The following is a 25,410-nucleotide window of genomic DNA, read 5'->3' as shown; positions in this document are numbered from 1 at the left end:
AGATATTTGACGGACGACAAAAGATACTTAATTTATAGGTATACTTATAAGCGGGTAGAAAGACACTGAACCATGATGAAAACGTTCATAACACTACATTGTGACTATGACGGGGAAGCGTAGAGGTGTGCCTCGTATGTCGCGTACAAACCCCCAGCACATGTCGCCTGTTTACTGGGGCGGGACACCTTGAGAGGTGCCCCGATTGGACCTCCAGTCTACCCTTTAGTCTAACCTCTGCCCAACAGATTTTAAGCTTCGATAACTAGTAATCGCGGTGCAAGCGTACATGCTAGCTACTACCGACCCGATTGATGCCAACGATAGGCACCCACAGTCATAAGCGTCAATGAGGCTAGTCTACTGTGGGTCGAGTCAGCACGTGGCAAATTGATAGTCATAGAACATGTTTCGTTATAATATTAAACTCGACAATTAACTTAGTTGTGTGTCTTTCCACCGTGTCTATGCATGTCGTAATGTTAAACAGTACATAGAGGAACTTATCAGTTGTTTGTCTCTTAGGGTATATTCACTTACACAGCCATATCTTTAGTTTTAACCAAACTGAAACAATCGGTTCCCGCCATGGTCGTTGACCTTACTGCCGTCTCGATAGTGTCAAAATAACAAGTTAGCAAAGGCAAAGCAGTGTCACCACAATACAAAAAATGGGTGAAGTTCGTTTACTCACCAAATGATTGATTATCGCGTGATTCACGACAACTAGTACCCCGCGGACGCTGCGGCTACAGCAAGTAATCATCCCTGCTATGAACGTAAAACGCATCGTGGAACGTGCTATTAAATTTTACATATATTTTACGGAGGCCGCGGTCCCGCAACTACGGCGGGCGCAGGTGAAAATCTCTCCGTGAGTTCTTAGCATTATATTCACAAAAATAATTTAAAAATGGTGATTAAATTTTTTTATAAATTCTCATGATTCTCACACATTTATTTGTGCACCCTAAGGTGTAGGCAAAGGTTTCACCTTTCCAAACTCTACTAAAGATCAAAGACGATATGATGTGCAACTCTATGACTTGTTGCCATGAATTTTTTTTTAATATTAATGCCTTTGCCTTCGCATTTAGCCAATGAAAAGGTTGGAACGGAATCTGGATGTAAAAGGATATTGTAGGTTGGGTAGCTATTACATATCGGCATACATATTAAAGCTTGATATTATTATTTTTGATAAGTAAGGCCAGTACATTATAAACATCTTTGTTACCTTTTGTTACTTGTGTGTAAACTTGTTATGGACGGGTTCGGATATGAAAGTATCGTGGTCAATTGAGGCGGGGGAAAATCTTTATAGATACCCCTGAGCCCAGAGAGACTTAGCGGTTATGTGGGGACTCTCCTTCCAGACTGGAAGGCCTACCCCACTAAAACCCCTCCGGATTTACCTCCCGCCGGTTGAGTCGGGGCCGTGGGTTCGGTGCACATTCACCACGACGCCGCTCGGGGAGATCCGCTAAGCCCTCTTTCTACCAGTCCCGGTGCGCTGTGCCGCGAGGCGGCGCTCCCGCTCGATCTCTCGGGGAGCAGGGCGCTCGCCTCGGTCCCTCATTCCCCGCCGGCAGGCGTGGACCTCCGCCAGGACCTCGGCTTCAAGGTCCCACGGCAGAGTACCGCCGAGGACGCATGCAGCAGCGCAGGCCACCGTCATATACGCCCTGCACATTCGCAGGGCGACCACTCTTGGTGCAACGGGCTGGTATCCGCAACTCGACGACAAAGCGCCTATTTTGCGTGTGGTGGGTGCAGGGTCCTACTCGTGCCACCCAAGCTCCTCCAGGAATCTCAGCAGCCTCCTTGGTTTGCTGAAGACTGCGGGGAGCGACCTTGGCACTCCAAGGTATTTTGCCCTGTAGTTGGCCACGCCGGAGCACTGAAGTAGGATGTGCGCAGCCGTTTCCTCCCCCTCCATACACGCTCTGCATAGAGGGCTGTCTGTGATACCTAAATTGAAAAGGTGTTTATTGTATGGACCATGACCCGTTAGGGCGGCAGTTAGAGTGCGAAGCTCTTGCCTTTTAAGTTTAATTAGTATTCGAGATAGACTGGCGTTGAGCGTTGGGAGTGCTTCACTCGCCTGTCTACAAACCGTAAGGGTGGTCCATGTATTATTATGTAAAGATTTTGTACCTTTGTGTATAGTTGTTCTGGACCATTGGCAGGGGAGGGACACTATCGGTTCTGGTCCTACAGCGTCCGTCTCCGACCCTTTCCTGGCTAGTTCATCTGCTGCGTCATTGCCACGTGAGCCGTACCTAGTAGTCGTTTGTTGGTAAACATTACTAGTTCCGTCTTTGTTGGATTTACCGATAGTTCATATGCTCTGCACCATCTTTCCACAATTCGGAGAGCCGCTTGTGTAATGTCGCAGAGAGTATTGGCATAGTTTCCTGTTACCAGCATAGCTATGTCATCAGCATATCCTATTGTATAGAAATGTTCTTTGTTGAGTTTAATGATAAGGTCATTTACGACCATGTTCCACAGCAGAGGCGACAATACCCCTCCTTGAGGGCACCCCTTCGCTACTATGGCCCATGGGGTCTCATTTGCTGTTATTTTTATTGTTCTTTGTTTCAGCATGTTGCTAATCCAGCTAATTAGCACTTCGTCTACTTTGTGTCTTTTCATTGCTGATTGTATGCTGGAGAAGTTGGTTTTATCGAAGGCTCCTTCAATATCTATAAAGGTGCCCAGGCAGATTGCTTTGTCTTTAAGGGCCACTTCTATCTTGCCTACAACGGCATGTAGGGCCGATTCAGTGGATTTGCCTTGGCTGTATGCATGTTGGTTACCGTGTAATGGAATGTTCTTAAGCGCTCCATCCCTCAGTTCTCTGTCACATATCCTTTCTAAAGTCTTCAAGAAGAACGATGTGAGGCTGGTTGGTCTGAAGGACTTCGCGTCAGTGTAGTCGGGTTTTCCTGATTTCGGTATAAATATGACTTTTACCTCTCGCCAGCTGTGGGGCACATAGCTGAATGCTAGACAGGCCCGAAAGATGCTGACCAGGTGCTGGACCACTGTGTCCCCGCCCCATTGTAGGAGTGCAGGGAATACTCCATCTTGGCCCGGAGCTTTGTATGGTTCAAATGTGTTTACTGCCCGTTTTGTCTTTTCGTATGTCACTACTTGTTCTGCGTATCGCCAGTTATGGATCGATGTGGTGTAGTTCATTTCTACACACCAGTCGTCTTGGACGAACCTACATCCTGGGAAATGTACTTCCAGTAGGGTTCTTTCCGTTTCCGCAGGGGAAGTTGTGTATGTGTTATCTATTTTACGTATTGAACCTAGCTCAGTTGAATTTGAGTTGCCTAGGATTTTCCTTATTCTGTTTGCTTGTGCGCAAGACGTGATGTTCCCGCAGTAGCCTCGCCATGACGCGGTGCTCCTGAACCGTATGCGCTTTTTTAGTTTGGATTTGGCCGTCTTGTAGTTTTCCCAGTCCTCATCCGCGCATGTGTTCATTGCTCTATTGAAGTGTCTCCTTACCCTTCTTCGTAGCCTCTCAAGCTCAGGTCCCCACCAGTGTTGGCCTTGTCGCGGAGCTGCGTCACTCAGTGGGCATGCGGAGTTATAGCTGTTCAATATGTTTGATGTTAGTTCTTTAACCTGTGTTTCTATCTATGCTGTGCCCAGTAGTCTTCCCGGTGTTCCCGGTACTCCCAGGTTCTGGTGTAGTTTGTCCGTGTATAGTTTACGGTCGGTTTTTCTGGGATTCCGTTTCGGTTGTTGTTCTTTAATGGCTGTTTCTAAGCTGAATCTTATCCATCTGTGGTCCGAGAAAGATGCTTCTTCGGACACGTGCCAGTTGTGGATAAGGTCCACAGCTCCTTCTGACGCTAGGGTTAGGTCTATAATAGTTCTACATCTTTTATTTATAAAAGTTGGTACTATACCTTTATTAAGGATTTGAAGGTTAGTTGTGAATAAGTATTCTGTTAGGTTCTTACCTCTATCATTAGCGAGTTTCATGCCCCACAACGGGTGGTGGGCATTGGAGTCAGTAGCCACGATGATATTCTGGCCGTTCTGCACGCAGTAGTTGATTAGCTGAACCATTTCCTGCGGTGGTGGCACATCAGTCTCCGCCATATAGACAGAGGCGAGCACCACTTCAGGCAGACTCGTGGCCGCGTCTGCTAAAAGCTTTACGGCACACAGGTCTCTGGAACAGAATTCAGTTAGTGGCTGTACATGTACCTAAGTTATTGGAGTAATATATACAAGTTCTAGGTTTATCTGAGATGGTAGTCGATAGTAGCTTACCTCTCAGATGTGAGAGTCCATTTATTTGGCCACGGGCACTAATCCACGGTTCCTGGATTAGTGCCATGGCTGTGTTGTTGGCCTCCAACCATTTCCGAAGCTGAACCGTTGCGGCCTGGCTGTGGTGGAGGTTGCTCTGGACGATGTGAAGTTTACTGAGCGAGGGGAAAACCGCCATCAGATGATAGCAGCTCCTCGTCCACGTCCTCGCTCAGTCGGATGTCTCCCATCCCCAACACGCACTCGTCGTCACTGCTGGTCGCCACCGGTTTGACAGCGGCGTCCGCAGAGACGGGGGTCGAGGAGGGCCCTTCACCTTCTCCGGGAATATTGGAGGAGGTGGAGGGCTCCGGGGAGACGTCCATCCGCGTCGTTGTTGTGCCCGTCTTCTCGGGTGGCACATAGGTGTACAGGCTCCTCTTTGATCTGAACCTGAGGTAGACCGTGCCCAACTGGAAGGTTAGGCGCCGGCCATGCCCCAGGACAGCGGGGACGAGCTCTTCTGGGAGGCTCACCACTACGAAGGAGTTGCCACTATGCTGCTGCAGCCTGTGAACAACCCAGTGGCGTGCCTCCGCCCACGGGTTTTGCCACTTGAGAATGCGGCCGATTCGACGCGCATCCTCCCAGTGACCAGAGATGAGTAGTCCACAGACCTTCCTCCGGGGAGCCTCCACCCCATTTTTCAATGAGAGGGGCTCCCCGGATGGCAGCCTGATGGTGCTAATAGCATCCGCTAGCCACTGGAAGGTGGCTGTGTCCAGACACCACAGTTTCAGGGACCGGTCACTGTAGACAGGTTTACCACGAAACTGTGGGCCGACGTCCTCCTCGCTGCACTCCTACGCTCCTTGCGCGAGGCGCTGACATAGGGCCACCTGAACCATGTCGGCATCGGGGCTCCGTATGTAGCCAGTTTTGGCTGAAGTAATTACAGCCATGAGTTCGGGCCTGGTGGCCTCGGCGTAGGTGCGTTGCTGGGCGGGCCTCTCAACCTTTTGCCGCTTGTGCTCGCCTCTAGGAGATATGGTCTCGTCAAGGCGGGCACGTTTGGCAATGGTCGAGGACCTCTGCCTGCTCTCTACCGGTTTGCTGTTGGAAGGGGGGGGGGGGCCTTCCAGTGGGGTGCGCGACCGACCCATTTGACCGTGCTGATGCAGTCCCTGGGCCACTCGCGCCACCCACTGGGGGCCTCGCCTCTCCCTCCTTCGGCAGGGGGTTGTGTGAAGTGCGTCGCTCGCGTTCTCTACGACGGCCTTTCTTGTTTTTGCGAGCAGGGCGTCCCTTGCTCCCACTGGGGGCCGGAGGTGGGCGCTCGCCGTGGCCACTAGTCCCTTCCTTGCGGATGGGTGCATCCTTGCGGAAGGCCACGGCCTTGGATTTGGGCTGGCGACTCACCAAGGTCCACCCTGCTTCAAGGGCCGCGTATGATGGGTTTTGAGCGGGGGCCGCAGAACCTGGGGTTTGGGCCACAACCGCTGGTGTGGTGCTAGCACCAGCATCGGTGCTCGGCTGACCTTGGGGTTTCCCCTTTGGCCTACCACTCACCGTAGGGCGCTGTGTGTTTGTAAGGGCGACCACCCTTTGATGCCTCCTCAGCAGCGATTTCGTCGCCGCTGATAAGGCCCCACTCCAAATGGGAGCCCCGTATAAGGCCATACTTCGGGTCACCCCATATAGCCTTCTGCATGGGGCTCCCGACCTCCCGAGATTGGGCAGGAGCCGACTCCACGCCGATGCGGCGCCCACTATTCGGGGAGCAAGTTGCTGATGATGATGAGATATGAGCGCCTGCCGGCACCGCCCACCACTGCCCCTCCCGCCGAAGACGGATGTGGCCAACGGTTAACTGGCAATCGGTACTATCTCAATTTTGTTAACTTTACAGGTGAAAAAAAAATAATTTTTGCGTCATTTATATGACACATACCTTGGATGAAGGATATGTTCCTTTATTTATTTCCATCCTCTAAGAGGATATGTGATTTAATGAAGCCAATGTACAGACAGGCGGCAAGGATTGATTTTTAATTTCAATATTTTGGCTAGGTTCCTGTCTAAAGACTTGTAGAGCTTCCTGTGTCTATGAAAGCCTCAGCTTTATATCCGTTGATTGTCGAAGACATAGTCGATTTTCTTAGACTGCTAGGTGATGCAGCGGAGATAGTAGAAAAACGCGTCAACACGCTGAGTGTCTTATTCAGTTACTGCGTTCGCTCTTTGTGGCAGTCCGGATCTGCACACATTAGTGAAATGGCCCTTTTTTGAACAAATTTGGCAGTTTTCATTGAGAGCAGGACATTTGATACGTTGGTGAACATTTCCGCCAAAATATCATCGTCGTCTCTGATTTGGGCGAATAGTTGGGGTGGTGGCTGCTATATTACTTTCAAGTTCAGGTAATGCGTTGAGGTTTATTGGAGGAGTGCTTGTGTTACTGAAAATTTGCGCATTATTTTCCGCATCTTCAAGAGAAATCCCTGTGTTGGCTGCTTCATCCAAACTGAAACTTAATTTTTCTAATAATCTATCTCTAATTTTCTGCGAATTTATACATGCTATAAACGCACCTCGCACTGACTTATTCCGATGTTCTTCTACAGTCACTTCCTTAAAGTGACACTCGAGTTTGATCTATTGTATAAAACTCTTTTTACAATGGAGAACGATTATTGAATCACATTGTTGTTAAAGTTATTATTAAACTATAGGAACATATATTGATAAAATAAAACGTTTCAAAACTTGCACATAACAAAATATTATTACGATAAAAATAAGCAAATTCTGTAAGTACTACAAATCCTGAAGGTGGGACAAGGTACGGTTCACGGAATGAGAGTTTGTTAAACTGTTTGACTATTGCAAGAGTTTGAGAAGCTTTAAAGCTTGTATCCTAGCACAGTTTCATCAGCTCTTTGTTTACGTGGCCAACTTAAATGTCTAGCAATTATTATTTCGTTATTTAGTTTTATGTAAATATTTTCAAGTTTTGATAGCGCCGTCGTCTTGTTTGAGTATATATAAGAAAATATTGTTGGAGACAGGAGATTTACTACCAGTTTCAGTTTCATTGAGCCGGTACTATCCGCAACGCATTCTTCAGATAAGAAATTTTCGAATGTTAAGCGCGAATTCAACCACATCAGATTCCAAATGGGCACATTGCCATTTGGAATCTGATGTGGTTGAATTCGGTACTTCCTCGAATTGCTTGGGGCGGAGGTAACGTGCCATAACCTTTTTAGTTTTACTTCCAGTCGTTATTTTAGTGTTAGTCATGTTATAATTAAAACTGAATAAATTGATACACATTGAAAGACAAACCATCAGAAAACTTGGCTTTATTCAGCTTTAAAATCGTACAACATAATAACAATCCATGGCATCCATCCATGGGAGTCTACCATTCACAATACAAAATAATTCAAAAAGTTAAGTTACCTCCGGAGTCCTCTATATAATTACTTACGTATATAAAACTAATAGCAGTTCGATCGAGACATCATAACAAAGAGGACCAAATTTTTATAAACACAGAAGTTTCAAAACTACTTAAACACCATCATCATTGAACCCAGTGCCTCAACTTGGCGAGCACAAGTCTTAATCGTAGGTCCTCCCATCTGACCCAGTTTCTAATGGTAGTGCACCGACCCCCAGCAACTAGCTTGTTTTACTGCCCACTGACGTGGACGAGGTTGCAAGATTCATTGTGAATCTTAAAGATGATAGCGCTGTGGGTCTGTATCAGGTGTCAAACAGGTTTTTGAAGAGATATATGCAAATTATCGCTACACCAATGTCACACATCTGCAACTTAGCTCTCTCAACGGCGTCTTCCTTCGGGTATTCAAGACTGCGCTCATAAAGCCTATTCATAAGTGTGGCGACAGAAGCTGTGCCAATAATTTTAGACCCATCTCCATTCTTCCAGCAATGTCTAAAATCCTTGAACGGATTATGAACAAAAGGCTTATCGGTTACTTAGAATCTCACAACCTAATATCACCTTCTCAATTTGGTTTCCGTACAAGATTATCCACTAATGATGCCGTTCACGAACTAGTCGATTCTATAGTGACCAACCTTGATAATAAAAGAAAATGTCTTACCATATTTCTCGACTTAGCAAAAGCCTTTGACACAGTTTCTGTACCCCATCTCATTCGTAGGTTCGAGGAGCTGGGGGTGAGGGGAATTCCTCTTGATCTTTTCAGGGATTACTTGACTGACCGGAAACAGTGTGTTGGGATCGACCATTGGCTGAGCGATGAACTCCCCGTCACCTACGGCGTCCCTCAAGGTAGTATTGTTGGGCCTACCTTGTTCTTGGTCTTTATTAACACCCTGTGCAACCTTAAACTTCCCTATATCAGGATTCTGACCTTCGCTGATGATACGGCGCTTTTCGTCAGTGGACGGAGGTGGAGTGGAGTGAGGTCTTTGACTCTGCGCAGAATGGTCTCAACGTCGTGTGTGTCTGGCTGCAGAATCTGTTAACCCTCCATGTTTTAAAAATCAAATATATGGCTTTTGCACTTAGATCCCATCTTCTGCTGCCGTTGGATTTAACTCTCAGGGTGCATACATCTTGTAACCTTAATTACCTAGAGTGCCCTTGTCCTCATATTATAAGAACTGAATCAATTCGATACCTAGGCATTATCATAGATCATTCGCTTACTCTCAAACCCCATATAGACTCTGTAGTACCTCGTCTCCGCAAGCTTATCTACATTTTCAGGACGTTACGGGATGTGGCTGACCGGAAAACTCTGACCACTGTCTACATTGCCATTTGACAATCAGTTTTAGGGTATTGTATAACGTCATGGGGTGGAGCCTCCAAAACTCATCTTATTGAACTGGAGCGGGCTCAACGCGCTATTTTGAAGGTGGGAGCTGGTCTTCTCTACCGTTACCCAACTAGCGATCTCTATAAGTTATGGGATGTGCTTACTATTAGACAACTATTAGTATGTAACATCGTCCTCAAAAAGCACTCCCTACTTGCATTTGATCCTAATATCACCAAGGATAAACGTAGAAAGGGTACGGTCTGCCAATCCCATTCTGTTAATACAGGTTTTTCTCAACATTTCTTCTGTTTCCTCGCTCCCTACTTGTACAACAAATTAAACACTAAGCTTTCTTTTTACGCTCTCCCAAAATCTCTTTGCAAAAAAACTGTACCCGATTCAGATCTTCAGAGAGAGATTAAGATCCAAAATTATGATGAAACTGAGCAATTTCTTCTTATCCTCAAATAAAACATCTTTCATTTAACTGTTCCCAAGTCGTGGTCCTCTCGCCTCAACACATTCGCACACTATACATTCCATACAACCCAAACGTACAATTCTTAAACACCTAATCAGTAACACATGCACCTTATAAACACTCACTCATTCATTCTCACACTTTTCATATCGTGAGTTTACTTAGTGTTGAGAGGGTTTTTAAATAGTTAGTTTAGTTCACTAGTACTTTTATTATAAATTAGGAATATTTCACTAACTTTTATAAATTCTATACTTTGTCACAACTTCAGTGCCACAACCACGTTGCTCAACTGCAAAGTGCAACTCTGGTGACCCGTAATTCAGGTTTTTCTATACCTATTTCGGGCACCAGTCTCTCACAAAACAGCGTGACTAATTGTTAGTCTTGTATTAACCTTAAGTTCCCTACTCTAAAGCCTGTTTTGTGATTGAGAAATAAAACATCATTCCATTTCATTTAATTTCATTTCATGTCATTGTGATAACAAAAGAATCAATTACAAAATATGTACAATAGGCACATCGGTCGAGCCTTTGTTTATTTAATACGAATGAATGATGTATACAACAGAAAGGTTCATAGCGTAATTTTATTACAAGTTATTTTTGTTACATCACTTAGATATTTAAGTAAAAAGTAGTGCATCGACTACAGTTAGTTGTAAACAATATAAGCAAGACAGTTTTAACCTACTATTCTATCGTTAGTTCTTCTATCTTTGGGATCCAAAGGAAAGTGTACTGGAGTGCCGTCACCTATTCTTTCCGCTAAAGAATTGATCATTTCTGGAGTCGCTTCTCGTAGACCGTACGCCCAACCTATTCTGACGAAGAATCTAATGAAAAAGGTTCCGAAGTTCAGGAAATCGAAATGCTCAGCAGCCTTGTAATCGAAGGGAAACGCGTGGTGATAGTTGTGCCAGCCTTCTCCCAAGGTGCATGTTGCCACAAAACGATTTTCCGCTGGCATTATGGTCCTAGGAAAACAGTTTTTAAATTATTTTTCCGAGAAATGATAAGGCACACGAACTATATTCGTAATATGTATATTAAAGTTATAACATCCGAAGATAGTCAAGATTTATCTCAGTTCAAAACAAGTTTTTCCAACTATTTATCTGGTTTGAGAATTCAAAATACAAATTCGTAGGATTTAAATATTTTTATAAAACTTTTTAGTCAATATAAAGTTGTTTATTTACTTGTTGTAAGGCTTATATCCAAACGCGTGTGCAAGGCTGTTGACGGTCAACTCGCTATGGAAAGCACTTAAGTAGCGGATGAAGCACTGCCAAGCAACTGCACACTTCCAATTCTCTCCCCATAGCCAGATACCGGTCATGGTCGGTAGGATATAACAGAATATTAGTTTGAAGTAATTAAAGTGTCTGAAAACATAAAAATATATTTGAAGAACCAATCCCACCTAATTCATGAAAAAGGCGAAATGTTCAGAACAACAAATAAGTAGAGCCGTCTGCTTTGTTAATAAAAAAGTCCTTAAAACATTCATACAGTTATATATTACAAAATAATGATAATGTTAAAATCTACTGTAGCTTACGAATCTTAGGTAAGTTGGTAGATGCCATTGATATTTTGTTCGTTATTTATTTATTATTTATTTATAATTTTGTTCGTTATTTTTGTCGTTTTTGACGTCCTCAAGGACTGTCGTATAGAGGTAGCTTGGGTGAAATGGCGGCAATGGCGCCTCCTCGCTTCACACCTTTCTAAATAGGTACAGGTTTCATCAGGTGTATGATAATGAGTGTGGCCGTATAATAAAGCTCTCGGAGCTCTTTTACGTAACGAAAACCAATGTGACAGGGACAGAGTGCGGTATGAAATACGACCGTGTCAATTAGCTTTTTTTTTAATCAACGGAGTCATAACAAGGTAGCCTGTGTGACGGGTTAGGATTTGTTGAGCTCGCGGGTAAGTCTGATCGTTCATATTTTGGCAACAAGCTTGTATATTTATGAGAGAAAACTAATAGGGCGGTAGATAGCTAGTTTGGACCACAGATATTTGAAATTTCTTATTTGTTCATCGTTCATGCGTAAATGATAGTGTTGATGACATTTTCCCGCTGTGTGAACACCTACACAGTGGGAAAATACCTTTCAATAGCTTCGCACTAAACTTAACAGAAAGATCGATTCTTACAAGTTCTTGTGTAACCTCTCAACGACAAATTCTAACTTAAATCGGTCTTAATTTCTCAAATGATGCTCTTTGTAATAAACTTACTTATTATAGAATTTCAACACAGGATCGCTTTCAATGTCGCTCATGTCGATCAGCTTTCCGGCTTGTTTAACTTGGTCGTTCTTTTTCAACATCAACCACCCGATGTGTGAAAAGAACAGTCCTCGGTTTGCGTTGTGTGGGTCGGCGTCTGTGTCACTGTATTTGTGGTGTATGCGGTGGTCTCTTACCCATTGATATAGAGAGTTCTGTGCAAAATAAATAAGATTTTTTTCACGATACTTTTGGGAGTGATTTGACTAACAACTTTTACTAATCGGGACAGCTTATTTGGTTTTTCGTTACATGAACAAATGACAGTGTAAAAATTTTACATGTTATTGATTTTAATCGAGTAGTGACCCGTTAGAACCACATTTTACTTTTCAAGAAAACATTTGGTAGTCATGACTACAATGAAAATGGATTTCCAAAACTGCTTGTAATTTTCTATCACACGAGTGTACGATGGGATATACAATTATCTTTCTTTTTGCCTTTTCTTTTAAGCGTTGTTACATTTCAAGTAGCTAACGAGTGTTGATAGTTAGTAAGTTCGAACTATAAGAATTTACATTTCGCAAACATCAAAATTACCTGGCCAGCGCTAGAAAAGCACATGAGAAGAAATAACTGCAAAGGTCTTTTCGCTTTATAGGCTCTATGTGTCCAAAGTCGATGGGCCCCACCAGTGACTCCGAAACCACTTCCTATGTACATTATTGCCGCTGAAAGAAGATAGATACATTTGAAACGAGCACTTATAAGATTTATTTTGAGAGATTCTTATAAATCAAGCAGGCGTTTGAAAAATAAGAAATTTATAGTAACTACTGACCATTAAATATTACAGAAATAGTTACGGAGATTCTAAGAATATTATTTACCTAGAACTTCGATAATACCTAGGTAATTGCTAAATCAGCAATATATACTTCCACCGGATGAATTCTCGGTAAGACTGTATATCGTAGCCGAACTTATATTGTGTTAGTGCAGAATGATACAAAGAGAACAATAGCACAGTGTAATAAGACAAGTATGGTAATTCCATACAAACGTAGCCGCGCGCCTTGTGCTTACGCGTACATTCACATAAGCTCGTGATGCACTCGACTCGCGCTGCATAACGCGGGTCGTCACACGAGTCGTAAATTACACAAGGGAACAAAATAATATTTTTTTTATGTTGCATGAAGTTTTGTAGTTGTTATTTACTAATTCGAGGTTGCTGATTTGATATTTTCCCTCATTTTTTTGCATCACCTCTAGTTTTTAAGGTACAGCTATTAGCTTGAAAGATTCCCCTCACGTAGCCTGTAGAGCTAAAACGACAGGGCTAGAGGTGGGTGATAAATAACGTCACAATGAAAAAATCACGATGATCCGCCGTCAAACAGTATCACTGTGACTCGTTCCGAAGGAACGACGCACGTTCCGAAGTCACATAGGTGTTCCTCCGTTCCCGTCACTCACATCACGACATACGTATTTGATACAATGCGCGATCTCCGTTTCGTGGTTACTGAGCGCGCTACTCGTTGTAGTTCTCTTCAAATCGGGCCATTTCGGCGATGGGAGTGAATGAAATAGGATGATTTTCTTTGCTCACTCACAAGGGTCGTAGAACTCTTAGATGCTTATTACTACTAGAAAAGGCCGATGAAAAAAATCTGCAGCAGTTATTATAAACCTATTTATGAACAAAGTAAAATGTTTTTGTATATTTGTTTTATTATAGAAAGAGTTGGTATTTTATATTTATGTATAATCTACTTTGTGTAGTCTACTAGAAGTATAATTACATTACACTTTATTGCTATTTTTAACAATCCAAAGATTCGCATTAAATAAGTAACAAACAAAATACAAAATCAACTTTTTGAATGGAATTGAAACTTATTACAAAGGGAGTAAAAACTTAAATCATTAAATTTTTAATTAATCAAAAAACGGCTATAAGTATTAGAAAGAAGCCGCTGGCTAAAACCGTATATCGTGATGTAAGTTATAGGCGTGACAAGGTCACGGAAGTAACAGTCGTGACAAAATCACGATGATTTATCACTGTGATTTTTTTGGAACCGGAACGACAGTCACGGCGATAGAAATGTAACGCTATTCCCCATGTCTACACAGGGCGCGACTTGCGCGAGAGCGACTTAAGGCGCGAGATACTGCTATTCTCGCATAGAGACCTCGCACTTTATGGCGCACTCGCGCAAGTTGCGTCCTGTTAGGTATGCTAGCTCTACTGAAATGCGTACTTATGCATAACGTCAATAACCTGGGTTAATTGCCGATTGCACATTCAACTAAAGCCAAAGAAGAATGTACTACTGTAGCTTCTGGGTAGTAGTAGTAGTTGTTTTTAAAATGTTTTCTGTTACTAAAATATTTTTTTCTTGAAAATCGCGTTTTCCTCATATATCAAAAACTAAATCTGATACAAAAAAATCTGAAACCAGTACCCCAATTATGTATACTATTCATAGGTCTACTACTATTAGTCATAATATTTTATGCAACAAAGATGCTGTTCCCTTGCGTTATAGAATTGGAGCGGCACTCGGTGTTTAAAAAACGCCTTCAAAGAGTAAGTGTTTATTGTTGTGTTTGTGGTAGTTTGAACAATGGTGTATAAATTCAGATTTGTTCAGCATTTCACTTCTATTTCATACTCATACTTCATAATCAAGATTCCAATCCATTCCGCGATGCTGGAGTAGAAGTATCAATATACATAAGTACCTACTGCATAAACAAAGGTTATTTCTATATAGCATGAGATTACCGTGATAAACAACTAAAATAATAATGTAACAACCCTATGCTCTGAGCGAAAAGCAGTGCGAATGGCCTTCGTGGTCGAACGGTTACTATGCTAGTCTGCCACGAGGTCCCGGGTTCGATTCTTGGGCCGGGAGAAATATTTGAATAGTCCACATTTATTTCTCTCGTGAGTATGGGTGTAATTTGTAGTTAAAAGTTAAAAGGTACCAATGTTCCCACGACGATGTGAACAATGCTATATCTAAAGTAGTTGATTGGTTTGCTGTTAATAACCTACTTCTTAATGAGAAAAAAACAAATTGTGTGAAATTTACATTACCCAATGTTAGAGAGACGGTTACAAACATTGTAGTTAGAAACGAAAAATTGTATCTTGTGGATACAGTTGTATTTCTAGGTATAACGTTAGATGCTAAATTGCAATGGGGTCCCCATATAAGTAAGTTATCAAAACGGCTCGGCTCTGCAGCGTACGCGATTAAAAAATAAGGAAACATTCAGACGTCGAAACCGCTAGATTGGTTTACTTCAGCTACTTTCACAGTCTAACGACATACGGCATTTTGCTTTGGGGTAATGCCGCCGATATCAATAGAATCTTTGTCCTGCAGAAACGTGCAGTTAGGGCAATTTACAATCTGGGCCCCAAAGTATCTTTGAGAGATAAGTTTAAGGAAATTAACATTCTTACACTAGCCTCACAGTACATTTATGAAAAGGTAATTTATGTTAAAAGGCATAGTAATTTCTTTATGAAAAATAGTGACAGACATAACATTAATACGATGAATAAAAATAAACTAGCTTTTCTTGATAGTCGTCTTTACAAAGTCAAAAAATCATGTAAGGGGCAATGTATACGCTTCTATAACAAGATTCCGGTTGATATACAAAATTTGCCTTTCACGAGGTTTAAAACTATAGTGAAACAAAAACTTTATACTAAAGGTTATTATACAACTTCTGCGTACTTGGATGACAAAAATCCGTGGTAGTAACCCGTTTAGCTCATGGAGGTAGTCTCGATCTCTGATGTTTCAAACAAAAAAAATATTGTAAATGTTATTTACAAAGAGCAACCCCTAGAGTTTCTTGCTCATTCTTCGCAGGGGAATCTGCCTTACGAATGAGCGGTAGAGTTTAACCATTGTGAAGATTTCAAGTTTAATAATGCTTACCTGTGAAATAAAGATTATTTTGAATTTGCATTTGAATTTTGGTAGTCTATGGCACCCACGACAGGGTTTCCCTAGCACGGGGCTATGATAATTGATATTATTTGCGCACCATACTGATGGGAGTTGACAATAGCCTTAGAATTCAAATATACTTTATAAAACTTTGTTTGCCAATAGATGAATCGAGTAAAGTTATATTTTTGGGTTACGTAACTTTTTTATAAGCTAGCTGTGCTTTGGTTTTATGTTTTTCTTGCTTTTGCTAGTTGTAATTGCAAAAAAGGTTCAATTTGCAACATGAAAATTATAGTTCTAATTTGAAAATTAACGGTTCAGTCACAATATATCATTCACACAAATAGGAAAATATTTTTTCTAGAAGGAATCAATGTTTCACTAGAAAGATATTCGTTAAAAATCGACTACCTACCTACATATTAAATTTTCTTTGTGTACTCACCAAATATCAATGTTTGCCATTTCGCTGGGAAGGCATAATGGTAGCACCAGTAAACTCCAATAATATGGTAGAGAGTGATCAATATAAAATTATTCCACTTTATATCATTTCTAATTCCTAAACTATTTTCAAACGCTCTAATCATTTCAGTAAAAGATCGTTTCTTTCTGTTTTCTTTTTTTTCCATATTTTACACGTGTTTTTACTGAAGTTGTTACCAAGTCTAATGTTAGTGAGAATTTGAATTCGTTTTGGGTACTGCTGTTCAAATGACCCTTTACCAATAGGTTAATGTGTGACATAATTTATCGGTCTATTTTGAAACAATTCAATTCAATCAATTTACTTTCAGTTAGGGATAAGTCACTGGATAGCTATCTATAACACTATAAAACCACGGGTATTTATTATAGAATAGAATTGTTACCACCGTCTTACTAAGCAACATATTGTATTTGATATAGACATGCTATTGTAGGGTAAAATACTCCATTCTAATACACACTTAGTTTCTGAAAGACTTTCCGTGAAATAATGGAAAACGTAAACAGTAGGTACATATTTATATCAGAGTTGTTGCTGGTCAAGGTTTTTACACATCAACGGATACGAACGCTGATTTTTTAAGCTAAGCATCAGCAGATGCTCATGAGGATGCTGATTTTATCTATTCAAATAAAATCGTGAATAATGTACAGATCCTTCTTGCATTTACATAAAATAATATTTTATGCAATCGCGGAAAGCAAAATCTTACGGAAAATTCTGGGACCGCCTCAAAGGGAGGATGGGAGCTGGAGGGCAAGGAAGAATCTTGAGATTGAACATCTAATGTCAGGGCCCAATATTGTGGGAGAAACGAAAGCTGCGAGATTCTGCTGGCTCGGACACGTAGAGAGAATGAGAGATCGTGTCGCGAAGACGGCTTATTTGGGACAACCGAAAGGACGTCGACCAGTCGGACGTCTCAGATACCGCTGGAGCGATGAAGTCCTGAAAGATCTCAAGGACCTCGGTGCTAGTGGTTGGAAGGAGCAGGCTCAGAACCAGTAGGAGTGGCAGAATCTGGTGTCGGAGGCCAAGACCCTCTTTGGGTCGCTGCGCAACCGAAGTAAGTAAGTACGTATGCAATCGTTGCATATTGAGGGTTCTTAAAGTCGGGTACTGTGCCGAGTGGCCTAAGTAATAGGTACGAGATTTTAAGATCTAATTATGTAATAATTGCATACAATAATTTCTCTACGAGGACAACTAGCATTTAACGCTTATTTTGTTAATAATCCATGACAACAAGGTCAATCGAAAGCCAAATAAACGCTACAAAACAAAAAATAAACCAAAGAGGTAGAATAGAAGTGTTTCGTGATTGGCCAATTACCGTTTATATTTTATTCTAAGTTTCAATCAATCAAATAGCAGTAGTACGTGTGAGTTGCGTCATATTTAATATTCTAGATTCAAATTTTTATTCAAATATTATATAAAATAATAATAATATTATTTTATTCAAATATTGAATAAAATAATTCGAGTTTTAATAATTTCACAAACATAGTGACGTTATTCTCTGTTCAGGAACACTGTGACGCGTTAAGGAGACTCATTTAGTTAGCAAAAATACGACGTTATTTTTGATTGGCAATGAATGAATTTTTCAGTTCAGTTGCGAGTACCATAGACAACAGAATATTGATTCTGAATTAAAAAGAGCAGCTCTGTTTTTGAAAAAAAAAAAAAAAGGTTTTTGCACCTTAGTTGACAGAAAGAAAGAACATGAGTAGAAAAAAGTTTCTTCAATGATTTTGATTTTTTAAATGATTTGGTGAGATTTACAAGAAAATCAACCGGCATAAAAACAATCAATCTACCTTAATCATACTGGAATGTTATAAAAGATAAGAACGACTGTTTCTATCTGGTTATGAAAATTATTTCTGTATGCTTTAACTTCCGGCCCTTTTATAGCTTAGCGACACTACTGTTCTAAATAGCCGATACTTACCTGAAATAGTTAGATTTTTTATTAATAAAGCTTTTATTTCTTTAATGGAAAATATCGCACTTTTGGTGTAATAAGGCCGTATTTAACTAACAAATTAAAGTAGAAAAAAAACAACTTTTCAGGAGAGAAGCTTGAAGATTTAAGTACGAAATTAGTCGATTACTTTTTATGATTAAATAGGAGTTACTCACTTTCTTATATACATACTTTTGTTTTATGTAGTTCGTATTACGAGTATTTATACGATTTTTAAGTGATAAAACGTACATGTCGCTTTATTTATTATAACAATGGTACGATGTATTATTTTAAGGTGTTGAGTTATAATAATAAGCCAGAGTCTCTTCTACGAAAAGGGTATTAGTACTAAATGCCAATGTTCATCAATGCAAGTTGGAAATATTTTTATTACAAAATGTGTAGAACCCTCAATCGAAATATGTGCAGCAATAATATGTATGTAATAGTAAACGTACGTACAATAGTATGCTTTACATATTAAGTCTTGCATGTTGTTTGGCTAGTAATTACCATTACATTAACGTAATGTATGTAGTTAATATGTAATTAACCTTTAACATGTTATTACATTATCATTCAGCATAATATTACGTCATATGTTTTTCGTGACAATTTTAGTTTAAACAATACTGTTACCAACTAGATGAGTGCTACAAATAAACTTTAAATGTATAGTAAACACGTTTAATCTTGAAGTTGTACAGAGAAAATGAATTTATGAAGATTTAACATAAACGAGAGCGCGCGCATCTTACTCGGCGTCGCTTGGCGGTCTTGCCGCACCGCGCCCGCGCCTCCTCTCCCTCCGTGACGTGTCGCGAGCGTTGACATCCACCCCACCCTTGGAAGGACATGCAGCATCTTCCAAGACTCCAGGAGTTTCCGTGGTGGTAGGTAGAAGACAGACTTTGTTAACGGCTCGACGCTCGGTGCCTCGAAAAGTCAGAAAATCAGCAACTCGAACTATTCCATCATTGCCTGGATGAAGCTGTTGAACTCGACCAAGTCTCCATTTAAGTGGTGGTAGGTTTGGTTCTTTGAAGACCACCAGATCTCCTTCCTTAAGATCTGTCTGTCTGGAATGCCATTTTGTTCGCTGTTGTAATTCGGCCAGATATTCTGTTCTCTATCTTTCCCAGAAATGACACCGGAGTTGTTCAACTAATTGGTATCTTGTGCGTATTTTCATGTCAGCTTTTTGTGAGCTTGGTAGTGATGTCAGTGGACGTCCGATTAAGAAGTGCCCTGGGGTCAAAGGAGAGAAATCGTTTGGATCGGGTGATAATGGAGTTAAGGAACGGGAGTTAAGAATCGCTTCAATTTGAGTAAAGAGAGTGCTCAACTCCTCGTAAGTAAGACTAACATTTCCCACTATACGTTTCAGATGAAATTTGGCACTCTTAACACCGGCTTCCCAAAGCCCTCCGAATGTTGGTGAATAACGAGGATTAAAAATAAACTTTATGCCCCTATTAGTCGTGAAATCAGTTATACTATTTAAGTCCGATCGCAATACCTTACTTAACTCATTGTTCGCCCCAACGTAATTTTTTCCATTGTCACAGTAAATGCAGTCTGCTTTGCCTCTTCTAGCGATAAACCTCATGAGGCAAGAAATGAAGGCTTGAGTCGTGAGATCGCTGACCGTTTCAAGCTTTTGTTAAGAAGCATATAAATATGCACAAATAACATTTCGTTGTCCTACTGCCACGACCCTTTTTGCTGGCAATCATAAACGGGCCAGCGAAATCGGTTCCCGTGATTTGAAAGGTATATGATGTAGACACCCTAGTCTTGGGTAGATTACCCGTTAATGGTTCTATAGGTTTGCCCTTCATTTTGACACATGTAACGCACTTTCGCACAATGCTTCTAGCGAGTGTTCTGCCACCAATGAGCTGAGAAGCAATTGAGGACCTGCATGAAACAATCTAAGGTGCTCGGTTTGCATCATAATTTTTGTAAGATGATGATCGGACTGCAGTAAAATGGGATGCTTTGTATCATATTGAAGATCAGCGTTTTTGAATCGACCGCCTACTCGCAACCACAGATAATACAATACTATACTAGTACAGATACTCAATCTCATACAAGAAAAAGTCGCACTCATAACTCCGCTTATTCGGACGCTTATTTTGATTCTGATCGGTGATCAATAGATGGTGCCACGTAAACCCACGATGCGATTATAATAATATTTGAGAATGCCAACAGGTGGCACCTGTTATATTTTTTGTTAAGGTTATTGCACTTGTGGCGAGGCCATGACGTTTGAATAGATCGCACCGTTCGTCGCGTCCACAGTGATCGGAATTGAGGGAGATAATAATTTGCCTAAAGTATTGAATGTTTTCTTAGTATGGACATACCCATTTCGTCATCAACGCGTTTAAAATTTATTTTTTTACCACTTATTTTCTAAACTTTCCAAAATATATAATAAACTCATTTTTATTTTTAAAATGGCTAAAGTATAAGTACCTATAATAAAAACACAACTACAATACTATTTTTCGAGACAATCATTTGTGGCAACAAATATTTACTTCTTAGGAAATAATAGTTTGTCATCAATGTTGTACCAACTCAATTTCAATAAATAATACGCCTATTCAATATAGGGGAGGATTACTTTTACCTATTGTGTTATCTGTGCTTTTACCTTAACACCAAAGACGACATATGTAGGTACTCCGTGATAATCTGATAATACAATAATAATTATTGTAATAAGATCATAAAGAAGCCGTGTCTGTACATTTCACATTTTTATGTAAAAGTCAGTACTTACTGAAGACACGCTACATAACTTATAATATATTTTTTTATAATTTGTCGGTGCATTTGCACATGCTTAATCTCCATGATGGCTGAACCAATTTAGATGTGGTTTTCGGTGACGCTTCATTTAAAAGTCTTCGGTATAGCAACACATGTATTACTTACTTTTAAAAACAAAATAATGTCAGCAATAAGAAGCAGCAAAATATCCTATCAATACAATATTAAAAGTACGGGAAGTCCCCACATACATAATAGTCGAGGGGAAGCCCTTTGTATATAGCAGTGTTGGGCAAAATTTGATTGTTCTGGCAATTAAAGATTGACAATTAATTAATTGTCAATTGCGAAACAGCAATTAACGATTGATCAATTGTTAGTTGCGAGAACCTCAATTAACAATAAATTTTTGTTAATTGCGGTTCTCGCAACTAACAATTGATCAATCGTTAATCGCGTATATCCAGAATTAACAATAAATCAATTTTCAATCTTTTCAATGTTTTTGATTAACAATTTAAACTGACAATTATGATAAATATATGGGGGTGAGTTAGGTTTTGGATTGGGGGGATTTGGTTCAGGGTGTGCAAAATGCTTGTACAAGGTATTGTTTCTGTTGGGTGACCGGTTAGGGGTGGGTATGGGGTGGGTCAGGAGTGGATTAGGGGGTGGGTCAGCGGGTGGTTTAGGGTGGTTAGGTTAGTTAGTTTAGTTGGGGGGCTGTTTGGGGGCCAATTGGGTATAAAACCCCAACCGACCCCCTAACACACACCTAACCCACCCCCTAACCCATATTCGTAATGGCACTTTTATTCGGTACTTTCGGTTTTAATTGTTAATTTTAATTGTTTCTTAGAACAACTAAAAAAATTAATTGCAATTGATTTCAATTGAATTGATTTTAATTGCAATTAATTTTTATAGTTGTTCTAAGAAACAATTGAAACCGAAAGTACTGACTAAAAGTGTCATTACGAATATGGGTTAGGGGTGTGTTAGGGGGTCGGTTGGGGGTCGGTTTTATATCAATTGCGAGGCGTCGCAATTGATATAAAACTAAAAGCCTTTGGTTGTATAATCAAAAAAGTAAGAAATTATATATATATAGTTAAGTTTGAAGTATAATTTCATATTTGTAAATGCAATGTATAAAACAAAAACCTTTTCATGAGTGAAGAACTGGTATATTTACAAAATGTTATAACATCATCTAAGACAATAGAATTCTTAATTGCATTAAAGTTAGTACTTTTGAGGTCTCACTTTTAAATGCAAATTTATCAATATTTACAATATTATTACCATACATTTTTTTGCGTAATCTATTGTATTTGTCTTTTTCTTTCTTTAGAGTTTTAGTAACATGATTAATGCTACTTTTTAGCTTCTTGCACTTTGGAGTATCACCATCATCACCTCTGCCAATCTGTCGTTTTCTTGATTTGGGTGTGCTAACATTATCTATAACAAAAGTTTCTTCTTCCTGATCTTCTTTCGATTTAAAACTTTTGTAAACTTTTGTAGGTGTTTTAACCTTTAATTCTGGAGACAATTCTTGAGCTGTAATATAAAATTATTTGTTATTAAAGGACTATTAATAATTCATGTTTTATATGAATCATATATAGTAACAAATATGCTAGGGTCATTATTTTGGCTTGGTTAGGCATTGTGCATGTAAATAGGATTTAAATTATATTATTATATTATTTATATTATATATAAAATTAAGATTTGGAAGTGTGTCCCACCCGTCACAGCGATGGGTGGGACACACTTCTAAACGTTTTTATTTTGACTAAATGTTTATATTTTCAAGGATTCGAGTTTTTGCTATGTTTACTGGGTGTAACAGTTGCTTTAATTTCGGAGTTAAATATTTGTTGTGTTAAATTGTGACGTTTGGGACACCATTTTGTGACAGGTGAGACAAGTTACATTTGAATACATGGAATTTAAAAAAATACACTGTTTATATGTAGATCCATCATTTGTAAGCAATATTTTTATAATTCTTCTTATAATTAAGACATTTTAACACATAAAAAAAGAATTAAAAAGTACAATATTTTTCCTGATGATTTTTTGTATCAGGAAATTCATGAAAAGTCTGTTTCCCCTAGTTTTAACTATATATTTGAGTAAAATTTCTAAAATTTGATATATTTTGATATGATACATAATCTTCAAGGATGTGGCAGGATTTTTCAAATTTATTAACGCATTTTACCTGCGTGACTTTGATTCATGTCGTCATCGATAGTGTTTCAAGAAAAATAATAGGATTACTTAATCAGTTCTTTAATTGTTTTTTTTTGTGTTAAAATGTCTTAGTAAGACAAAAATTATAAAATATTTGCTACCAAGATGGATCTCATATTAAACAGTGTAATTTTATTAATTCTGTGTATTCAACTGTAACTCGTCCCACCCGTCACAACTTAACTTATTAATATCCTTAAAATTTATCAAAGTTTCAATTAAGTGTATATATAAAATAGAACTCTAACATTCAAGTTACCATATAATAAAAATATATTAATAGTTTGCCTTATCTTGGCAATAAAAGTTGAAGTTGAACTCAAACAGGCGGGTGTTGTGAGTGTCCTACCCATCACAATTAGAAAATTAAAAGTTTTGAGTATAAATAATGTCATTAATTTATGTAAATAAATAGTCGCAGTTGAATTGCATATCTGGCTTCATGATATTTTCATTTTAAGTCTAATTTACCAATGGTTAGGGAGAAATTACTTAAAGTTCAAGAAAAAAGGAGTCAGAGATTATGAAAATTTGAGTTGATGTTTAGTTGGAGTCTAAAATTTGAAACATTGATATATTTCTTATAATACGTCAAGTTTTTAACATTTTAACATATTTTTTAGCAAAGTGGTCTAAACATATGCATTTGTTACGTAATTGTTCTGGTTTCAGATGAGTAATTGTCATATTACCTAAAACAAATAGCAGATATGTAGAGTAAAGAAAATAATTTCAGAATATCGTGGTTTGTGATTAAATATCTCACATCTTCTTTAAAACAAAGAAAAAAACTTACCACAATTCGTGAGCCAAATTTGTAAGAGATTGTAGTTGTTCGTCGGGAAACAAAACATAGATTTTTGGCTGGCTTTATTATGGCAATTAAAGTAGGCACACTTGGACGGGGCCATTTTCCAAAGATATTCCAATCTGAAGGCAAATTCCAAGTCCGTTTACAAGCAGGGTCGTATGTTGAGCGTGTCACGTCAGATAAGTAAGAGTTAGCCGGGTAGCGTGGTGCAAGTATCAAACAAGTCCAATTTCAAAGTAATCGTTGAAAGTCACATCAATACCGAAAAAAAATAAAAATTCCACAAACCTTACACAAAAGAACCGTAAACGATTATGAGTTTAAAAATCTGACATTGACACTTCAAGCGTTATGTTAGCTTCAAAATTCATAGGAAATAAATAAATTACCTTATTTCCTTAACACCAGCGCCGTCTTAAACTAGGCTGGGGCCCTTGGGCACACAAGAATTTGGGGCCCTTTTTGAAAGTAAAGAAAGCGAATTGGGAAGTAAAAAAAGAAAAACACTTACATTTTTTACTAAGTACCAATGAACCCATTTATAGGTAATCAAATACAGCATAGGTTTTTTGGCTACGATTACATTAGCGGTTTTTTTCGCGATTTCTGTTGAGCAAAATCTTCTATTATATCCTTGAAGTCAATTTTTTGAAGGATATCACTTTCTATGCACATAATTGACAAATTACTCAGCCGATCTTGTAACATTGTTGCTCGCAATTCATTTTTTATTCTTTTAAGGTGCGAAAATGACCGCTCTCCACTACAATTGGTAGCCATTAGGCAAAGGAATATCCTTGTAGCAATTTCTACGCTTGGAAAAGTTTCTTCCAATTTATCTGATTTTATTAAGTTATGTAATGTTGAGATCTTTAAATCAGCTGATTCCTTTGCTATGTTTTTTAAATATTGGCCTAAATGAAAACATTCTGATTTGAGCTCATCTGCATTAATGTCTTCATGATAAAATTCTGCAAATTCTTTGCATTTTTTGGTCAACTCACCAGATTCGATTGTTGTTAACTGACAAAGAAAACTAAATCGACTATCTATTTCTTGGTATGCTGCCGAACGTTTTTTTAAATGTGTATTTAATGTGTCAATTATGGGAATGAAAGTATCTACACGAAAATTTTCCTTGCCGCGCAACTGTGCCTCCTCTGATGATCCTTCAAAAAAAGTGATGCGTGTGCTGCGAGATCTTTTTCTTTCAAATGTATCTTTGTAGTCAGCATTTGGATTTTTTTCTTTAGCAGCCGTTT

The 25,410-nt window shown here is 39.4% G+C and overlaps 1 protein-coding gene across 1 annotated transcript; it reads right to left on the bottom strand.

Moving 5' to 3' along the window:
* Positions 1-10,102: 10,102 nt before the first annotated feature.
* Positions 10,103-16,445, bottom strand: LOC113234962 (acyl-CoA Delta(11) desaturase-like). Its single transcript, XM_026470487.1, has 5 exons — positions 16,266-16,445; positions 12,432-12,562; positions 11,838-12,043; positions 10,787-10,972; positions 10,103-10,561 (listed from the first exon to the last, which is right to left on the bottom strand). The coding sequence occupies exons 1-5, from the start codon at positions 16,408-16,410 to the stop codon at positions 10,270-10,272; spliced, it is 960 nt and encodes a 319-aa protein (XP_026326272.1). The 5' UTR covers positions 16,411-16,445; the 3' UTR covers positions 10,103-10,269.
* Between the last annotated feature and the right edge of the window lie 8,965 nt (positions 16,446-25,410).

This window comes from Hyposmocoma kahamanoa, unplaced genomic scaffold, assembly GCF_003589595.1.
Source record: "Hyposmocoma kahamanoa isolate Upper Pololo Valley unplaced genomic scaffold, ASM358959v1 86, whole genome shotgun sequence".
NCBI classification, from domain to species: Eukaryota; Metazoa; Arthropoda; class Insecta; order Lepidoptera; family Cosmopterigidae; genus Hyposmocoma; species Hyposmocoma kahamanoa.
The sequence above is the reverse complement of the archived record's forward strand: the minus strand, read 5'-3'. Positions and strand labels throughout refer to the sequence as shown.